This window comes from Penicillium robsamsonii (assembly GCF_028829455.1).
Source record: "Penicillium robsamsonii strain IBT 29466 chromosome Unknown utg000002l_segment0_segment0, whole genome shotgun sequence".
Classification (NCBI taxonomy): domain Eukaryota; kingdom Fungi; phylum Ascomycota; class Eurotiomycetes; order Eurotiales; family Aspergillaceae; genus Penicillium; species Penicillium robsamsonii.
The window spans coordinates 1,790,941-1,810,191 of NW_026643220.1; the positions used below are offsets into that span (position 1 = coordinate 1,790,941).

The 19,251-nt window shown below is 46.7% G+C and overlaps 8 protein-coding genes across 8 annotated transcripts; 4 read left to right on the plus strand and 4 right to left on the minus strand.

Annotated features, from left to right (window-relative positions):
• Window positions 1-609: 609 nt before the first annotated feature.
• N7447_003928 (Amino acid/polyamine transporter I) lies at window positions 610-2,458 on the minus strand (the record flags this gene model as incomplete). The annotated part of the gene is made up of 5 exons (XM_057228203.1): window positions 610-1,397; window positions 1,448-1,828; window positions 1,922-2,118; window positions 2,184-2,254; window positions 2,312-2,458. 5 exons carry the CDS (start codon window positions 2,456-2,458, stop codon window positions 610-612), a joined length of 1,584 nt encoding a protein of 527 aa, XP_057087544.1.
• Window positions 2,459-3,347: 889 nt separating this feature from the next.
• On the plus strand, window positions 3,348-4,645 carry N7447_003929 (uncharacterized protein; the record flags this gene model as incomplete). Its single annotated transcript, XM_057228204.1, has 4 exons — window positions 3,348-3,545; window positions 3,611-3,934; window positions 3,992-4,134; window positions 4,204-4,645. 4 exons carry the CDS (start codon window positions 3,348-3,350, stop codon window positions 4,643-4,645), a joined length of 1,107 nt encoding a protein of 368 aa, XP_057087545.1.
• Window positions 4,646-7,245: 2,600 nt separating this feature from the next.
• On the minus strand, window positions 7,246-8,848 carry N7447_003930 (uncharacterized protein; the record flags this gene model as incomplete). The annotated part of the gene is made up of 4 exons (XM_057228205.1): window positions 7,246-7,522; window positions 7,578-8,199; window positions 8,256-8,454; window positions 8,525-8,848. Coding segments are annotated over 4 exons (1,422 nt in total), but the record flags the coding sequence as incomplete, so codon positions are not given.
• Window positions 8,849-9,491: 643 nt separating this feature from the next.
• Window positions 9,492-11,271, plus strand: N7447_003931 (sugar porter (SP) family MFS transporter; the record flags this gene model as incomplete). The annotated part of the gene is made up of 4 exons (XM_057228206.1): window positions 9,492-9,713; window positions 9,770-10,093; window positions 10,159-10,557; window positions 10,624-11,271. The coding sequence occupies 4 exons, from the start codon at window positions 9,492-9,494 to the stop codon at window positions 11,269-11,271; spliced, it is 1,593 nt and encodes a 530-aa protein (XP_057087547.1).
• A 1,305-nt stretch (window positions 11,272-12,576) lies between these two features.
• N7447_003932 (carotenoid cleavage dioxygenase) lies at window positions 12,577-12,804 on the plus strand (the record flags this gene model as incomplete). Its single annotated transcript, XM_057228207.1, has 1 exon — window positions 12,577-12,804. One exon carries the CDS (start codon window positions 12,577-12,579, stop codon window positions 12,802-12,804), a length of 228 nt encoding a protein of 75 aa, XP_057087548.1.
• An 8-nt stretch (window positions 12,805-12,812) lies between these two features.
• N7447_003933 (uncharacterized protein) lies at window positions 12,813-13,031 on the minus strand (the record flags this gene model as incomplete). Its single annotated transcript, XM_057228208.1, has 1 exon — window positions 12,813-13,031. The coding sequence occupies one exon, from the start codon at window positions 13,029-13,031 to the stop codon at window positions 12,813-12,815; it is 219 nt and encodes a 72-aa protein (XP_057087549.1).
• A 451-nt stretch (window positions 13,032-13,482) lies between these two features.
• N7447_003934 (Zn(II)2Cys6 transcription factor) lies at window positions 13,483-15,920 on the minus strand (the record flags this gene model as incomplete). The annotated part of the gene is made up of 6 exons (XM_057228209.1): window positions 13,483-13,597; window positions 13,652-14,403; window positions 14,472-14,726; window positions 14,784-15,655; window positions 15,730-15,742; window positions 15,801-15,920. 6 exons carry the CDS (start codon window positions 15,918-15,920, stop codon window positions 13,483-13,485), a joined length of 2,127 nt encoding a protein of 708 aa, XP_057087550.1.
• A 1,246-nt stretch (window positions 15,921-17,166) lies between these two features.
• Window positions 17,167-19,044, plus strand: N7447_003935 (Six-hairpin glycosidase; the record flags this gene model as incomplete). The annotated part of the gene is made up of 1 exon (XM_057228210.1): window positions 17,167-19,044. One exon carries the CDS (start codon window positions 17,167-17,169, stop codon window positions 19,042-19,044), a length of 1,878 nt encoding a protein of 625 aa, XP_057087551.1.
• Window positions 19,045-19,251: the final 207 nt, after the last annotated feature.

A 19,251-nucleotide genomic window follows, 5' to 3' on the forward strand; every position in this document is an offset into this window, starting at 1 on the left:
TAAGCATCAATTTCGCCCCTTTTGTGGGATCGACATAGACGATACTTCTTTAGGAAATGATTGAACAAATCAGAATGAAGTAGTTTGGGACTGGGACCAAAGGGGAAATCCAATAACCAATAAGAAGCTGGTATATATCTGGTGATCTATAACTTGTAGTTATTCCGTATCGTAAATGTGGGGGTCCAATCGATGATATTCAACCCTGTATTTCTGTATCGGTTCTACTGGCAATTTATATAAAACACATGGGATTATTCCTCCGGTATACCGGCGTCACTGCGCCGACACAATCCCCAAACGGCATGAGCAAACAAACGGGTTGGGATTGAAGGAAAGAGGTTAAATATACCCAGATCTCCCACAGGTTGCACTTCCTTCTCTTCTAGCAGTTCCATCAAGTTTCATCGCAACTTCATCAAATCAATTGTTCCGTCAAAATGAATCTTCCAGCGGAAAATAATGCTTATCCTAGTTGAGTACTCGGAGGGAAGCGAAAAAATACACAAGAGGTCATTTTGCAGGAAAAAATATACATAATTCTCGGAGCTTGTCTCCTTTTGTTAATACAGCTCTGTTCCCCTCTATCTCTGACTTTTCGCCTTGAGATCAACCCTGGGATTTCTCGACAATAACCGACGGTCCAACGTAATCCTTCCGGCCCTTGAAAACATACATCACGAGACTAATAATGAAGACTCCCACAAAGAGAACCACACTCCAGTTAAAGCTTTCCGCCGTGACGACGACATCACCTGGCCACAACGACCAGAAGAGCGCGAAACAGCAATATAGCAGCCCGACAATATTGATACCCAGTCCCCAACGTCCCAGGTCCCACCGACGGCGTGGGAGGGTCTCGGGATGCCAGATTTTGCGGTAGATAACGCAGCTAATTGAGATGATGTACGTGTACATCAGGGCCGCCACGTTCAGAGAGATAATGGCATTGAACGCAGTCTCGGATCCGATATTGATAAGGGATAGCGCGCAGCTGATGATGCAGGACAAAATGATAGCATTCGTGGGAATCTTGCGCTTTTGGTCGACTTTGCCGATCCACTTGGAGAATGGGAGGCCATTATCACGAGCGAAGGCGAAAGTTTGCCGGGAAGTAGAGGCGTTGAAGAGGATGTTGCTAAAGATAACGGGTAGAAGGATGATAGCCGTCAGTCCGTTCACTCCTGCCATTGAGGTCGTCTGTTGGAAGACATAGAGGAATGGGAAGCCAGTAGGATCGTCTAGGGCGGCTTCCACTGATGGCATAGCGAAGAGCAAAGTGATAATGAGGACGATGGCCATAAGGCCGTTGCTAAAGTAGCCCCAGGCAATAGCGATGGGTACGTTGCGGCCAGCGTCCTTCACTTCTTCGGACATGTGTGCAGTTGCGTCAGAACCTATATCTGTTAGTATCCTCTATACACGTTAAAGCTTGCTTGAGACGTACTCAGAGAGCCGTAGATAGCTGAAATTTGTCCGACCATAACGCTTAGTCCCATTGTAGACCAACCTCCAAAATTCTTCCACTCTGTAGCAAAGACAGCTTCGGCGGGTTGGTGAGGAGCCATTGCCCACAGAACAATGACAATAATTGCCCAGGAGAGAACGTGCAGAATCATTAAGAGGTTGTTTAGGACTGGCATTAGGTCGGATGCGAAGACGTTAACAATGAAAATCACCAGGACCATTGCAAAGACAAGCAGAGTCCCCTGCCAGCTCTGTGGGTCGTAATCAGGGTTTCGAACACTGATTAATCCCTGAATAATAGTTCCAGTGAGGAATGAGCCAGAGGCTGCTCCAGCTTGCCATGCCAACACTGACATCCAGCCTATGTAAGAGAAACTAATTAGCGAATAGGTTTTTTTTTTTTTTTTTTTTTTTTTTTTTCAAAAAGAAATACAGGGCCATAAGATAAACGTACCTGTAACATAACTAAGGAATTTTTGGTATCGTGGCGAGGACCACTCAGAAACCCAGTGATATTGTCCGCCAGAAGTTGGTGCCATTGATGCCATTTCGGAGATCGAGGCAATAATGAAGCCGAACCCAATGAAGGTCCATATATAAGAATAAAACAGACCCGGTAGGCCGCCATTGTATAAACCTTCGTAGTTGGAGCTGAAATAACGTTCACGGATTAGAAACATGTTCAACGGAAGTATGCACCTGAGTGATATGCTTACATAAGAATGAACTCCCAGGTTGCCTGCAAAACCGATGCAAAACTTAAAGCAGCCAAAGGCCTTAGGTTTCTCTATTTGACACTATTAGATAGGAATTAATGCGCAGATAGGAAAAAAAATATTATTACCTTAAATTCCTGGGCCTTTCCCATTCGTTGCATGTCATTGTCATCTGCAACAGCTGCCTTTGGATCATGGTCTGAAGAACCATCTCTATCCAAAGATTGCAGCTCTGTATCCCGCACCGCGGAACCGGATTGTTTGAAAGAACCCATGGCGGTCTAGCAGTGGGCTGCTGGGAGGTGGGGAGAGAGAGATGGAATGTCACAGAGAGAGAGAGATGGGGAGATCGAGAATAAATGGAAAAATGTAAGGGGGGAAGAGATCAAGGGGCCATAGTTAATTAGTGAATCATATTAAAGATTCTTTGTATAACAGCGCAGATTGGCCGAATACAGCGACATCTGATCCACAAGTCTTGATCTCGATGGCACTGTATAGGTGGGGTATTCTATTACTCTTCACCTTGGCTTGGACTAGGCTTGTTCGGGTGAAGTTCACAATACAATTGTACTTTGGTAACTTTATTCTTTGCAGAATCAAATGAAAAAGAAACAATGGAAAGTCCCATGTTGCATGCAGGAAATAAACGCCATGTTGGTGCGCATGCGGATAACACGAGGGTGGTATCGGACTAAGAGTTGAGGCGCATAAGCCTAGCTCCTTCGCGCGATTCGGGAAACAACTATTTCAAGCGAGATGATGCCACGCTAAGTGAAAATTTCAATATTTGTCTGATAAAAAAGTCCTATTATTTTTATTTTCGAAATGTCTCCATAGATACAGATCTCCACATTTACACCCGATGCATAGTGATATTGAAACGAAGGATGCGATTGGTTCTTATTTTGATTAAGTACTTTATATGCTTTCTACGGAGGCACCCATGGACTTTCTATGGCCTGTTCTTCTTCACAATCCTTGTCCTTCCACTTTATAACCCTTGCTGTGGAAACTCGTGATGATTTGCCTACCGCCTTGAAGAATAATAAGCAATTTTCGCCCCCCCCCCAAATTCATTACATAGATGGCCCCCTTGTTTCCACATGCTTTAAAATATAAACTGTGTCGACTTTCAATGTTCAAATCTGCCTTGAGACAATCATGTCGGCTTCTTCGCCTTTGCCTCCAGGCATAAGCCCGCCTCTCTCAACAGATAACCCCAATAACCATAGCGGGTTGATCGTAGTGATTACCTCGCTCTATCTCGTTTTGATTATTGTTGCGCTCGTTACACGAATATCCGTCTCATTCACTAGGCGTATTATGCAGCATAATAACCTTTCGTTTGGCGTGCTGATAGTAAGCTCATTCATTCGCAGAGCGATTTGCACCGAATTCTGTTACTCCTACTAACAATAAGATAGGTTGTTGCAACTACTCAAGCAGCGGTAGTACTCGTTCAGGTTCACGAGGGCTGGGGTATCCGGACAAAACTTGGCCAAACTACAAGCGATCGCATGCTCAAGACCGGATATGCAGCTGAAATCCTATCGATAGTTGTCTTGGGCTGCTCCAAGATATCGACTTGTTTATTCTACAGTACGCTCTTTTCACAGATACAAAAGATGTTTATCCGCATCAACCTGGTTGGAATGGTTGTTTGGACGATTCTTTCAGTCATACTACTAGCAGTCCGCTGTAGCCGCAACCCATGGGTTGATATCAGCGACGCTCAGTGCAGCAGTCTGGTAAGATAAGAAAAACGCTATGAGGAAATGAGTAATTGACTGGTTATAATATGCTAGTTACCCCGATGGCAAGCGATTACAGCGATCGATATCGCCACCGAGGCCTCTCTGTTCGTGTATACTGCAATAGCAGTGCAAAAAATCCAGATATCAACGAGGAAAAAGCTGGTGGTATTCATAGCTCTTCAGGCCCGAGTACTGTGAGTCCATTTCTCTACCCCGAACATCTTTCGATTCTCCCCATAAATTAACATCTGACTTCCAACCAGTCTCATCCCCCTCGCCGGTCTCCGTCTATACTACGCAAAATTGCAAATCACTTCCGATGACCCCATCCTCCTCGGTGCCTTCGCAACCGTCATAACGGAGATCTATCTTGCGATAAGCGTATTATGTGTCGTGAGCGCATTCTTCAAATCTTTCATCGCAGCCTACGAAGACGGCAACGGAATTTCCTACACCAACGGGACTTCTGGGTCGCATTCCAAATCAAGGAGGATGGACTCGAGGAATACCTTTACGCAGCACAAGGACAGCAATGATATTTCGGGTGTTCTGCGCGGCTGGGAACGAGAGGAGGATCCCATTATTGGCCCCACTGATCCTAAGAGTGGTCTGAAGATTTATACATCGGTTCACTTCAGTGTTCGGGATGAGAATATTGAGTTAGCAGACCGTGAGAGTGCCGAAGGGCGCCGTGGAGGGTTTTAATTTGTTTATACTAAAATTGACTGCGTGCAACGGAATGCCATATTCACGATACCCTCCCTTTTGTGGTTGATTTTTTCTGCATCAATTTGGTTCCCCACACGAAGTAACGTACGATATATCACACCACCTATTTCCCGAAATATACTATCAATTCGGCACGTGGATATCCTATCTTAACGAAACTGGACTAAAATAGTTAGCCGCTGAGTGGCCAATCAAAGCATGGACGCTATCAGGGTAAACGGATTCCGAATCTTCAGCTGAGGCTACTGAAGACTTTTTTCTCTTATGAAAACCGACAAAAATCAAGTCTTAGTTTTGAGGGTTTTTTTTTTTTTGCCAAGTCCAATAAGCATAATAGGCAAAAGTAAATTTCTAAGTAAATTTCTGGGATGATGTGCCTCCTATGATATTTGTCTCGGCTCGCACCTGGGCAGGAGCTATCCACTAAGCTTGTCCAAAAGGATTTACGGAGTATATCCTTGAAACGGGTTGTTAGCGATGGGGGCCAAAGTCTGGACCGGCCGAGATTCCATCCGATTTTTTTGAACTTGGTTCATATCACGTTCCTATGGCCTCCTAAAGCCTAGAGAGTTCTATAGATATAGATCTATGTATCGAAATTTCTAGGTAGTCAAGAAGTGGAATTTAACCCTAGAGACCAAATCGGCAATTTTTATTACATGCCCGACCTCGGGTCTGGGCTCGGGAGGACAGATCTACCCGTGCCGTCTTATGCCAAGCGTGGTAGAGTACGTGCTTGGCAAGAATATCATGTAATACCGTATCTCTATCGAAAACGCACTATTTGGGTCTTGTATAACTAGTCTAGAAAGAGAATGCTCCGCGTACTAAACTCCGAGGCGTATATAACGTGATTCATAAGCGAGGTGGACATGGCCACTTACCCCGTTATTTACAGTATTTATAGAGTATTGAATGGAAAGTGAGTGTGGAAACGCTTCTTATCCAACTTAGGCCACCTAAGAGAAAATCGAGTGTACCATATAACGTGAAACTTCGATATGATTACTTGAGATAATGCGCGATTTATCGATTAATGACAAATGTGGGAATTCAATTTCTGCCCAGGTGGCGATCGCAAAATATAAGCGAATGACGCGAACAGGAGCGATATGAACTATGGAGTGATCTACATATCCTCCGGCATGTTTCCCATCTTAGAAAACGGGCTGAATTTCTCCGCAAGAACTATTCCCGCCCAATAAAACACTCCCGGGTTTCAACCAGCCCCGGAGCAGCCTAGAAGCAATAGAGGTATATCGGAGTACTTGTGTGGAGGACCCTAAAATTTTATACATATGTACCGGATAATGCCTGGCACTCGGGACCTTTCCCTTTCCGCTTTAGTGCTCACCTCTTGCCGCTTTTTGATCTCTCAGTAAAAATGAGCACGTCGCTGAATACCCACTGAGCATTGATCATTCCCTCAGTACTCTGGTCCATTCATTGATCATCATCTGAGCGACCTGATCACAGAGTACGACCAGAGTGGAGGATTGAATGAACTGAGTAAGCTACATAAAATGCAACATGTTAGTTCCATCACGTGAACACCATCTCTAAATCACCCCAATTATCCTATCAAAAAATGACTGGCGTCGTCAACGCTAGACCTGGCTAGGAACCTAGCTGAACCTCATGAACCTCAAGGAGGTTCACCCGGAGGTTAAGGTTCTATGACCTAGAACCTTATAGAGGTTACCCGCGAGTGAGCTTGAAGTTTTAACGAATATAATAAGTAAAAAATGTGACTTAGGGTCAATTGTATAAATTGTATAGAAATGGCTGTGTTAGTATTGTAAAAGAAATAACTCTCTGGTAGGCTAAGATGCTTTCTTTTACAATAGATTGTGTTACCTATTGCGATTCTTATTCGTTGACAGTGTTTCTAGAAACTTGCTTCTGTGTTTAAAGCTTACCATGAATCTAACACTATGTGCCCATCCAGGATCCTAAGACATGAGTATATAACAAATATTAGGAAATCCCGCCATGCATCAGCTGCTAGAAACATAAGTACCCAATTTAGTCCTGACTCGAGGAAATCCCACCATGCATCAGCTGCTAGAAACATAAGTACCCAATTTGGTCCTGACTCGAGAAAATCCCTCCAAACCATAAGAGTATGAATGCATCCGCCAATACCAGCTTGCCACCCGTTGATCTCCAACTTATAGTCATTGGCTCAAATCCGTCCATAGCATCAAGACATAATTCAAAATATCCGGCCTAGCAATTGAGGGAGAGGACAACTTCGACGTGGGGTCAGCGTAAATAAATTACACACATACATACTGTCATAGCTCAGGTGACTTCCGCCGTGTTGTAATTATATTTCAACAATATGTTCCATAGGTATATAAAATACAAAAAAAATCGCATAACAATGATTCAGTATCATTTTACAGGGAAAGAGCCCGTTACAGGACTTTTCCTGACTTGAGTTAGCTTTTTCTCCTGTCTATATTGCTCCGGCCAGATGCCCTGCTTTCCAGGACTTAAGATTCCATTCGGGTCCAGAGCATCCTTGATCCGCTCATTCAGCGCCCGCAAGCTGCATCCGTTGAAATCATACTGATCGGCAACAAGTCGATGTGGGCACGGTACTCGCTGTATCCATGTTTTCGTGCAAGATTCACAAGATCCACAAAGAGCTTGTTGGCATTGGCACGCTCGTTATCCGATGTGCGGTCGAAGTAAATCATGTTGATCATAGTGAGATGGCGGGGGTAGAGATGGAGGCCACTAAAATAGTCAAAGCCATGGTGGGCACACAGGGGCTTCACATCACGATAGAATGCCATGGCGCAGCTGCCCTCGGGGGGTAGAACAGGAGAAAAGGAGATGTGGCCACTGTAATTCCGATTAGCACCGAACAAGGCTCACGTTTGGCGGATCGTGTACGTACCCATCCTTGCCGCGATACTCAACGGCTTTCAGAGCCATGAGATTAGGAGTGCCAGTCTCGACAGAGCGCTCTGGCAAAGGAATATCTTTTGGACTCAAAATCTCTTTTTCCACAGGAGGGTAGTATGCCTTGCCTGTAAGTTTTGCACCGGGAAGTTTGTCGAATACTTTTTGACATCTCTTCCAGTTGTATTCGATCATTTCCTTAGGACCATATAGTCCAAATCTCGCAGACCAAAACCCAATCCCTAGCTGCTTTTGGATCTCTTTCAATTGAGCGTCCGGAATCGTACCTTCGCCATCATAAAAATCCTGGCGCTGTCCACGCTTGATTATCTCGCGGGGGATATTCTCGATCAAGGGGTGATTTTGGATTACATCGCGAAGCAGGAGATCGCGGAATCCATCTATCAGTGGTGAAAGATCCTCCTCATTCTCGACATCAATGCGACAAGCCATAAAGCCCTCCGGACTGGGCGATGCCCAAAGCGTAAGCTTTGTTACGATACCAAAGTTGCTTTGACTGAACATGCTCTCGTATGTGGGCCCATAGCCGCCACGGAACAGCGGCCAGCAGGGAGACTTGTCAATCGCGCCAGCACCAGTCCGTACAACGCTCCCATCTGCCAGCACGACTTCAATACCGCATATTTGGTTTGATCGCCGGCTGGGGTATAACCCCAGCCTCTATCCAAAGCGTTGCCGACGACAGAACCCCAGCCTAGGGCCGGCACGGAGCACCATATGTTTTTCTTTTGCTCTTGGATTTCCTGGTAGATGTCGCAGAAGGTGACACCACGCTCAACGGTGTAATAAGAGTAGCGGTCATTGATTTCAATCACTTTGCGCATACATTGCAGGTCGAGAATTATGGAACCCTAGGATGACAGCGCTTAGTCTGGAGTTCTTTGTAAGATGGTGGGGCATGGCTGCTTGTTATACCTTTACCCTTGCGGCAGGGCCACCATAGCCCAGGTTTTTCCCCCGCGACACAGTCCACAGGGGGATCTTGTGCTTGTTGCAGATCTTCAGAACAGCCTGGATATGCTCGACGGTGACAGGAAACAGAGTCGCTGAGCTTCCGCGTTTCCCCTGCTCGTCGGATCCCTCTGAATATGGGTCATTGTAGCGGAGGCGATGCTCATGCCCAGTTAAGACAACTTCGTCTCCGAGGACTGATTTAAATTCCTCGAGCACGCTGACCCATGTCGCGGCGTCGAGTCCAGGGGTAGGATATCGACTGTTGGTGTACGCTTGGCTGTTGCCTTCCATGTGGTCAGGACCTCGTTGGCCATTGCATTTTCCTTGTCATTGAGAGCCAACGAGAAAGGTGCTAAGGGGGAGTAAGTCACCATGATGAATGAATTGAGCCTTGGAGTTTCAACAACCTTGGCTCCAAGCAAATGACCGCATATTAAATTACTTAGCGCATTGACCCCTTTTTTATTCCTGCAATCCATTCCGAAATTGGAACATTCTGGCCGGGGAGATATCCCCGGAGGCTTGCAGCCGGGTTGCTAAGCACAGGAAGATTGTCTCCGGAGATAAAACCTTAATATACACAGCCGCCGATCCTTGTCCAAAGACTCGCCTAAACTCTATCCCCCAGATCGTCACAGCTTTTGGCTGACCCCCAATATCCAACGGGCCGCTACCCCATGAACTCTAAAAAAAATCCGGGGAGTATCCAGTTAGTTAGCCCCAATTCAGAATAGTCCAGATCACCTCAATTTATAAACGGGATACCCCGTGGTATTTTCTGCATGGCGTAAGGACAGGAAAAGACACGACAACTCTGTCCATTAATTCCAACCCGATTCTTTTTTTTTTTTTTTTTTGCTTCGGGCAATTGTTTCGTGCCTCCTTTCTCTTGTTTTGTACCCTTTGAACAGGTGTCCCCGCTGTTGCTTCCAATATGCCTCCTAGTATCATAGACAGGGAGCAACAAGTTTTTGGCGAGGGCCGTCGCGACACTAGCTTGAAGGCAAACTGGCGTATCTTCGCCATCACGCTATACTTGGGCACTTCGCTCTTCGAGTATGGTTTTGACAAAGGCGCCATTGCGGGCTTCCAGGCCATGCCTGGTTTCCTACAGGTCTTTGGCTACCAGACTCTAGATGGAAATTGGGCTATCCATGTAACCCACACTCTATCCCTCTTCGCTGTTGATTTCTTCTGACATTTGACGACTAGTCCGGGCCTCAGCAGATTATCTCCTCGTTCATGGTCCTAGGCAATATGATCGGCTCCGCCTCCACTGGATTCATTGGTTCTTACATCGGGCGCCGCTATGCCTTGATGTTAGGGTCACTACTCGTGATTGTCTCGACAGTCATCATGTCCGAGACAACCTCGATGGGAGCGCTCTACTTTTCTAGACTCCTCATTGGTATCGGCAATGGCATACTACTCAACTTCACGGTATTGTACCTGCAGGAGTGTACCCCCGCGTACTTTCGTGGCTTATGTATGAGTATGGTGACTTGCTGGATTGTGATTGGAACTACGATTGGCATGGTTCGTCACCCAAAGAAAACAAAAAGCCTGCGTTTGGTGGAAGGCCGTGCTAATAAGGGAAACAGGTAGTCAACAATAAAACCGCCAGCATTATGAGCCGCCAAGCCTATCAGATTCCCCTCTACATCTGTTACCCGGCTCCAGTTATCCTCATTCTGACACTGCCATTCTTCCCTGAAACCCCTCGCTGGCTGCTGCATCGTGGAAAACCCGACGAGGCCTTCCGCAGCCTGCAATTTTTCCGCAGGGGCACTTATGATGAAGTTGCACTGCGGGAGGAGTTTGAGGAGATGAAGGCTGCTGCAAGACGCCAAAGAGAGGTCCAGACAAGCTGGATTACATTCTTCAAACTCTTCCGCGGTCCTAATTTGCGGCGGACGATGGTTGCCGTCGGTGTTGGCACTACGAATGCTGCTATAGGGGCAATGTTCGTTCTTGCTTTCGGTACCTACTTTTTTGAAGTGGTAAGTCTCGGCGCGTTTCATAAATAAGCATCAGAAATGACCCAAAAGCAGCTAACAACAGTTTAGGCTGAGGTCTCTGATCCGTTCCAATGGATTATCGTCACCAATTGTATTGGTATCGCTGGTCTGCTTTTGACCTGGGCGGTTGTCACCCGCGTTGGCCGTCGGCAAATCATTCTCGTTGGTTGTGCTCTTTGCACAACTACCATGCTCATCATGGCCTCCGTCTTCGCCGCACCCAATGTTGATAAAGCCAGCAAAGACATTGCTCTCATCGTTACCGTATCAGTGTATATATTCGGCTTCAATTTTGGCGTAGAACCTTACGTCTACCTCGTTGCCGGTGAGATACCTTCCCAGCAGCTCCGTGGCTATACCCTGGGCTTCTCGACCACTGTCAGCTTTTTCTTTGGGTGGTTGACCGCCTTTACAACGCCTTACTTTATTAACCCGACAGAGCTTAACTGGGGCCCCAAGTATGGGTACGTGTGGTTCGGGAGCGGCCTCATAACTACTGCCTTTATATGGTATTGCTTGCCTGAAGTGCGAGGCCGGACCCTCGAGGAAATTGATGAGATGTTCCGCAATAATGTGCCCACGAGAGAGTTCTCCAAGTATGTGTGTATAGAGAACCTCGAAGCACAGGAAAGGGGCAGGAAGGAAGTCAAGGCTGAAGACAATCCCACCGAGGCGCACGTTGAGGTAGTCCAGTAAGCCGATGTTGCTCGCGAATTCCAATTTTTGTCTATGGAATATAGTGCCTTACTTACACTGAGAGAGAGCCTTCTGCTGCTTCGCCGACAAATTGGAGGGTTACCTTTGAACCAGCGCCTAAACCTAATTGTATCAATGTATATCACAAGTGAGTGAGAGGATATTTTACAAACCCGACATCGTAAAAAAGATAGCTTTATATAATATTATTTGGACAAAACCTACCGTGCGCTTATGAGATTGAAAGATTTGGACCCTTTGGGGTTCCAATATGTACATCCTTTTTGGGCAACTAACTCGATTCAGGTCTTCAAGTCAGATATAGCGTATTCGGTAAGCGAGCTGCGCACTCTAAGAAACCTATAGATTTAAATACATTTATTTCAACCAAACTCTCATAAGCTGGTTTGATGCTCGATTTAATGGGCTTAGTGGACTTTAAGAACCTACACGAAGTAAAGCTTTGATTAATGAAGCCTATCGACATAGTTCTTTCTCTGTAGTAGGTATTTTTAGTGTAAAATTCCGGCTTAATTCGCTCCCCCGGCTCGGAGGGGGGGGGGTTAGGGTTCGAAGACGAATATTCAGCTTAAAGACCATTATATCACAGCTCACGCTCTGATATGCCTGGGACTAATTTATATAGTATCGCACATAGTTATCCGTGAGAACTATCTCCCCCTTTTAGGAGGCATGCCTATTCAGATCATCAGTTCCCTTATGCGTATACTACCCCCTAACTTTCTGATTGGCGTGCGACTTACAATTAGCACTCTGCTCGAAGCCTCGTTGGGCATATAGTAAAGTTTGTGTAGTAGCCATAGAGATAACGTCTTAATAAGTAAGAGAAAATGATTAGCTTATTATATTGTAATCCTAACAACTGGTCAAATAAAAAAACGCTCGTGGTTGCTGCACTCTGGGCTATAGATATAATGCATTTGCTACGGCGTTTTGGGCTGTCCCGCTCACTTGTATTTGATTTGCTTTAGTTATAATTACGATAGTTATTTACTCAAGTAAGCCACTAACGTGGATAGTCGAAGAGACCTTGTATGTGTGAAAACAGAAAAGAAAAACAACTGATTTGCCACTTGACGTCACTTATGGTTTCCGTATGGTCGATTAACGCTATATGAGGACCGAGGCTGCAAAAAAAGGGAAGCATGGCAAAGACAGAGGGTCTACAAAGGGAGAGCCAACGAGAGAGATGATACGGTTGAGCCTTCCCGAAGAGGACTTGAAGGGGAGAGCGACGCTCACAATCATATCCGCTTCTGCGGGGTAAGATGACGACAATTAGGGATGGAACTTCCTAGCTACCCCAATGCTGCTACTCTAGGTGGTGAATTACCCGTGGATGTTGGTACATATGTTGATCAACCTCTTCGGCCGGCTCTTTGCATCCGAGCTGTTGTTATCTCCGGCTTCAGCCCCACATCACTTGCTCTCATCTTCCGGAAGATGGATCAGCCAAGCGATAACTGGGTCGTCCTTCCTATGACACCGCTGAAGTGCGATCCTGAGCGCTAATGAACCATTTAGATGTGCTGCGAAATGACTTGTGTATATTCCATGCGAAAAAGATCGCTCAGGGTCCCATTGCGGTGATTAATTTGCCATTCAAGCTGAGGCTCGGCCTTCACGGTTTCGTGGAAGAGAGCGAGATCACGGCATGGAAGAAGAAGCGGGAGCAGGAGTTGGGCCCTGTTAAGGCTGCGAGCCAGCCATTGCCGTGGCAACAAAGGCAGAATAGCCATATTAGCGGTGATGGAATATGAATAGTTACAAGAATTTTACGTCCAGACAGTGGTGTTTCATTTGTATTTGACCGCTCTTGTTATGCCTACCTAGTGCTACTGCGTACGCTAGTTAGTATCTCGGTTTCTACCGTAGTGCATTATTTTCTTATTTCAGCAGGGAACATGCTACACCGTGTTGAAGAAGTTATTAGGTGTGAGGGGTTAGCATAGTTACTAGTTAGTAAGGATTTTTATACTCACACATTTACATGTTTTGAAGTTCTCCCGGCAAGGGACAGGTCTCCAGCCTTGCAAAGTGCTTGGGTACAAATACTAATGAATACATGACTGTACGTATATATACATGTTTCAACACGGAACAGATATATGGTCAATCGAAGTGAAGTGAGATGATTTTACAATCGAGACGTATGAAACGTCGATTTTGAACCAGAGACCTAGAGCGTCTTCAGAAATTGAGCTGAAAGGTAGATAATGTCCCATCCGCGAGGACATCAATCCGGCCTGATTGAGCATTCAGGTCTAGCGTTTCGAGCACGTCAAATTCGGAAATATCGAGGTTACTGCAAGACCCTGTTAAACAAATCCCTTCAAAGGAACGAAAAAAGAGGCCTTACAAGTCGGTGTCATCCAGGAAAAGAGCTTCTGTTTCAGGATACACACTGTACCCCGTGGCTCTATCCGGATAGGCTTGATACTGAAGGTTACTCGCTTGATGCTGCGCCTCTTGATGCGGCTCCAGGATGCCGATCTCGTGGACTCTCGCTTCCAATTCTGGCAAGATCTTTTCGCACCATCCGATCTTCTCCATGTTACGTACAGTCTCAAGGCAGAAGCCCAAAAGCTGCCGATGCTCCGGTCGACCGAGTTTCTGCATGGCTAATATTAGAATCCACGCTGTCTCCATTATGCAATGGCTGTCAAATAAAATCCGACTGGACAGTGTCCGGTCATTCACCATGCGCTGGAGGATGGCGGCAGAGCGCTCCGCGGCTTCGATGCATTTGCCGCTGAGCTCCTCATAGCATTGTGCTTTGGCTGCATGCGTGATGGTAGATCGACGAGAGCTAATAAATAAGAGGAAAGGACGCGTGACGAAAATGACAGAGCTGTAGTACCTTAAGTGTAGGATTGACACGGGTCGACGGTGTTGTGGGGGGTGGGAAGAGCCCCAACCGAGGTACGGAGGCACTTCGTTGAGCCAGCATTTGAGGGCGTTTAGGCTTTCAAAGACACGACTCATCGGCAGTCGGCCACCGACTTGCGCGGGTTCTAAGAAGCAGCTATGGCTGATCTTCCTCCGGAGCTGGACCAGCGAGACTGAGAGTGCCTGGTATCCTAGTGGCATATTTGGGCCGGGGTCCATGATCTGTAGATATGACGATATATTAGCCAAAGGCGTAGATAACCCAAGTTCCGGTGTTTCAAGCTGCGTACCTGTTCCGATGACAGTGGCGTATTCATGAAACCAGCATCATTACCAACCGCACACGGATAGCCGAAGCGAATCGCCATTTCATGGTCTAGTGTATAGATTGTCCACCATAGTCGTCTCCCCCTCTCTCGTTCAACTGAATTACTCGTCCGGGGAGAGATATTTCGGTGCAGACCAAGAGAGAACCCAATTCTCACGGCTGTTCCCAAGTGTAAATATGCCCCAATACTATGACACATAGCATGCATGGCCAAACTCTGCAAAAATTGGTGAGTAATGCAATCTCTCGATGCTCGGAGGGATACGCCACGTACCAACAGACCAGAAGCCTTCACACTCTCGACATCCGCCTCGTCGCTCACTTCAGCTGACAATTCTTTCGCCAAAGCCAGATAGTCCGCCGCCTGCTTCACGGCCCCTTCCGCCACGCTCCCTGTCTGAGTTTTTTGACTGACGGGTGTCATACTGCCGATCGCAAAGATAGAATACAGAGAGCAAAGCCAAGACGCGCTCATTCCTATTCCCCGACCCTCTAAGGTCTGGTCCAGCATACTGTAGAACTGCTCCAAGGAGTAGAACCAATACAAACAATGGATCTCCTGGAAAAAAAGCCCAGCGTAGCGCATACATAGGTTGTTTGGTGGCAGGTAAACTTCTCTTCTACATGCACCATTCAAGCTCTCTAGTGTCTTGGGCGGGAGTAATCCTGTTTTCAAAGGCGCAATGACCTTTGGATCGGTGTTCAGAGAATTTTGCTGTGCCCGGCGCGCGGCATGATTCCAACGGATGCCCGAGTCTGGGCCCACATAGCGGTATTTTCCTAAAGAATCAAGCACCATGCAGCCGAGCGCTTCTTGTAGGATGGGATGTTCGTCTGGCTCCATGACTTCATCCCCAGCTGGTTCTTTCCCAGCGCCTTCCGCATTATTAGTCCGGGTGGGTCGTTGGACCTGCACTGATCTGGGGCTTCTAGAACTAGCATTTCTTTCGTCTAGCTTGGCGTGAATGGCTTGGATACCCTCAACGGTGAGCTCCGGTAGCTCTTCTTCCGATACAAACCGACGGAGGAGCGCGATGGACGACTCATGGACCTCCTCTGAGATGCGGTAAAAAGGGCGCTTTCTCGTCTTGAGATTGACCTCGCACGGGACGCCAAGCTGTGCGCAGTTCTGGCATGCGCCATTCTCTTAAAAGATTTTCAGTTATCAGGAAAGCAATTGCATGGGCCATACATAGCCTTATATAGGGAGCAGGGCTTACCAATGCCAACACACTATACAACCATGATCAGTATTTCTATATTGCCGACCAAAGTCGACCCCTTTTCGTACCTTAGTCTTCTTAGCCTTACAGGTCTCACAGCTCTGCCGTGCTCTCTTCCGGGGCGGTTGCTGGTCTGAGCCCTTCTCGCCGGGTCGCTTCTGTGTGGTGAATGGTACAATTGAGTCCATATTGAAATGGGGGTGTGTGTGTATGTGAGGGAACCTTGCTTACTTCGGATCTGAGCAAGAGCCGAGTGGACCCTAGACTAAATACCCCAGTTGACCCCGCGATCCGGTTAGTCATGCACGAGTGGAGATCATAATACACATCTAGGTAGACCTAGCTTTGCTGACAGAAATCAGGCGTACGAACAGTGTATGGTGCCAATATCAGATATTGAAGACTGTGTTAACTCTAACTAAAAATGACGAAACCCGCTTTTTCAACAATCTGAGCGGACATAGATGACTAACTGTATTATGCACTTTTGTATGGTATATCGCGTACCACTTGTCACATGGTTTTTGAGTGTTCCTCGATTGAGTGTTTGCAGTGTTTGCATTGGTGGAGCAGGACCCATAAACCCCATAAACCTTTCACTCCACTAATGCCTTCCTCTCTTTCTTTCTCTCTCTGTACTTAGTATTCTAGTTAAAATTCGCTCTTTTACTCAAAGAGCTGGCTGGTAAGAGTCAGAAGCTTTCTCACGCCGAACATATCCGTGAACATGGGCACTTCTATCATATTTCCTCGGACTAGCAGAGTTAGTATTAAACGTATCATTGAATCGGGGCATTCACCTTATAATATTGATTTAGTAATCTTTGACAGGATAAAACCCTTGAATTGGGCTCTCATTTGGGAGGTGTACGACGTTAAAGTCACGGGCACACTGCGTCTGTAGATCTTAGATAAGAAGTTTTTCGTTAAAGGAAAGCTCTTTGGTGCAGGACATGGCTGTTGCGATCCGCGTAACCTCGGGCATAATTAACATTTAAGCGCGTGTGCGAATGTCATTTTCTAAATGAGTCGGCTCTTCTTTTCATTACTCACTGATTAGACACTGAGCATCACTGAGTAATCAGAGAGCATTTAACGAGCACTCACTGAGCATCAGGTATCCTGCACGTGACTGATTTGAGCATGATCACTGATCTGAGCCCGTGCTGACATCTACTCAGTGAGCCTGAGCCTGAGCACCTTCATAAAAGCGGCGGCAGCTCAAATAAAAAAGCCACACCCGCCAGAGAATACCCGGTACGTATAGGTACATGTGTACACTGAACATTCAATATACGCCTTACCCCACCGGAGAAATGTAGTCTTAAAAAGGATTCGTTATCACTGCACTCATATAGCTGGGCCCATATCTATATCGTCAAATCAACTATACTTTCCAGAAGACTTTCGATCCATCTGTCGGAGCCACCCAAAATGCTATACTCCCGGGACTGGCAGAAACCCCTCGCGATATTAGTTTACTTGTTTCTTTCTCTTTCCTGCTTGGTCAACGGAATGTCCAACTTGAATGAGGATGTCGGAGCCCAGGCTTTTGCATTCGAGCTTGGCGGGGTCGAATTGACCCAAGACCGCTTCCTGGACAACCAGGGTCGTACCCTTAGATATTTGAAAGAGATAGACGTCGACAGACTACTTTATGTCTTCCGGATGACCCACGGAGTATCTACACAGCAGGCAACACCGAACGGTGGTTGGGATGCTCCGGATTTCCCGTTCCGTTCGCATGTTCAGGGTCATTTCCTCAGTGCCTGGGCGCAATGCTATGCTGTACTCCGCGACCAAACATGTTATGATCGAGCGATCTACTTTGCTGCTGAACTGGAAAAATGTCAGGCCAACAACAAGGCTGTGGGTTTCACGGACGGATATTTATCTGGCTTTCCAGAATCGGACTTCGCAAAACTCGAGAATGGTACCCTAAAAAATGGCAATGTCCCGTATTATGCGGTGCACAAGACTCTTGCAGGGCTTTTGGATATCTGGCGCTTGACAAACGACACTACCTCTCGAGATGTTTTACTATCCCTAGCCGGGTGGGTCGACAAACGCACCGAATCATTCAGTTACGATGCAATGCAGAAGTTGTTACAAACGGAGTTTGGCGGTATGAACGACGTGATGGCTGATCTCTACCATCAAACTGGTAATAAGAGGTGGCTTACTGTTGCCCAACGCTTTGATCATGCGGTTATATTCGACCCGCTTGCCAATAACAAAGATGAGTTCGACGGTCTACATGCAAACACGCAAGTACCAAAGTGGATTGGGGCAGCTCGTCAATACAAAGCCACAGGAGAATCTCGCTACCTAGATATTGCCCGCAACGCCTGGGATATCAATGTCAAATCACACACGTACGCCATCGGCGGTAACAGTCAAGCCGAGCACTTCCATGCGCCAAATGCCATCGCCGCTTATCTTGACAACGATACATGTGAAGCATGCAACTCCTATAACATGCTCAAGCTGACCCGCGAACTGTGGCTTCTTGATTCCGAGAACTCAAAATACTTTGATTTCTACGAAAATGCCTTACTCAACCACCTGCTGGGCCAACAGGACCCTGCTGATCAGCATGGTCACATCACTTACTTTACGCCTCTCAACGCTGGAGGTCGCCGCGGTGTTGGTCCCGCCTGGGGTGGCGGTACTTGGAGTACAGACTACGACTCATTCTGGTGCTGTCAAGGTACGGCACTCGAAACAAACACCAAGTTGATGGATTCTATCTACTTCTACAATGACTCGACGTTGTTTATCAACTTATTCATGTCTTCCGTTCTGAAATGGCGGGAGATGGGCATTACCCTGAAACAATCTACGGCTTACCCAGTCGGCGATACATCAAAACTGGAAGTGTCTGGTAGCGGTGACTGGACGATGAATGTCCGCATTCCTGCATGGGCATCAAGCGCAGAGCTGACGCTGAATGGAGAAGCTTTGCCGAATGTAAAAGCTAAGCCTGGCACATACGCTCAAATCTCACGCAAATGGGCCGACGGGGATATCGTCGAGGTCCGCTTTCCTATGAGTTTGCGTACAGTAGCTGCAAATGACGATTCAAGTATGGTTGCAATTGCATATGGGCCAACTGTCTTGTGTGGCAATTACGGCAATCAAACACCGAGTACTACTCCTACTCTCGCCCTTGACTCTATCAGACGCTCTGAGGATTCTAACCTTGGCTTTACCTCCACCGCCGATGGCAAAAGTGTTACACTGGGTGCGTTTTATGATGCTCAGGGATATAATTATAACGTATACTGGACTACCACAGGAAGCCTCCAGTAAGAACCCAACAGTGAAAATCAGTCCAATCAATTTCTAAGCACAATATTGTGTTACACTAGCTCGTTATGTCTATCCTGACAAACTGTAGTCTAAAGTCCTGTGCAGAGCATTTGGCTTGTACAAATTTCCTTCGTATTGCGACGTATTGCGATTATCGGATCGATTGGCCGTTTGATGTAAAGGGGTTATCCTTCCTTCCCGATAGTG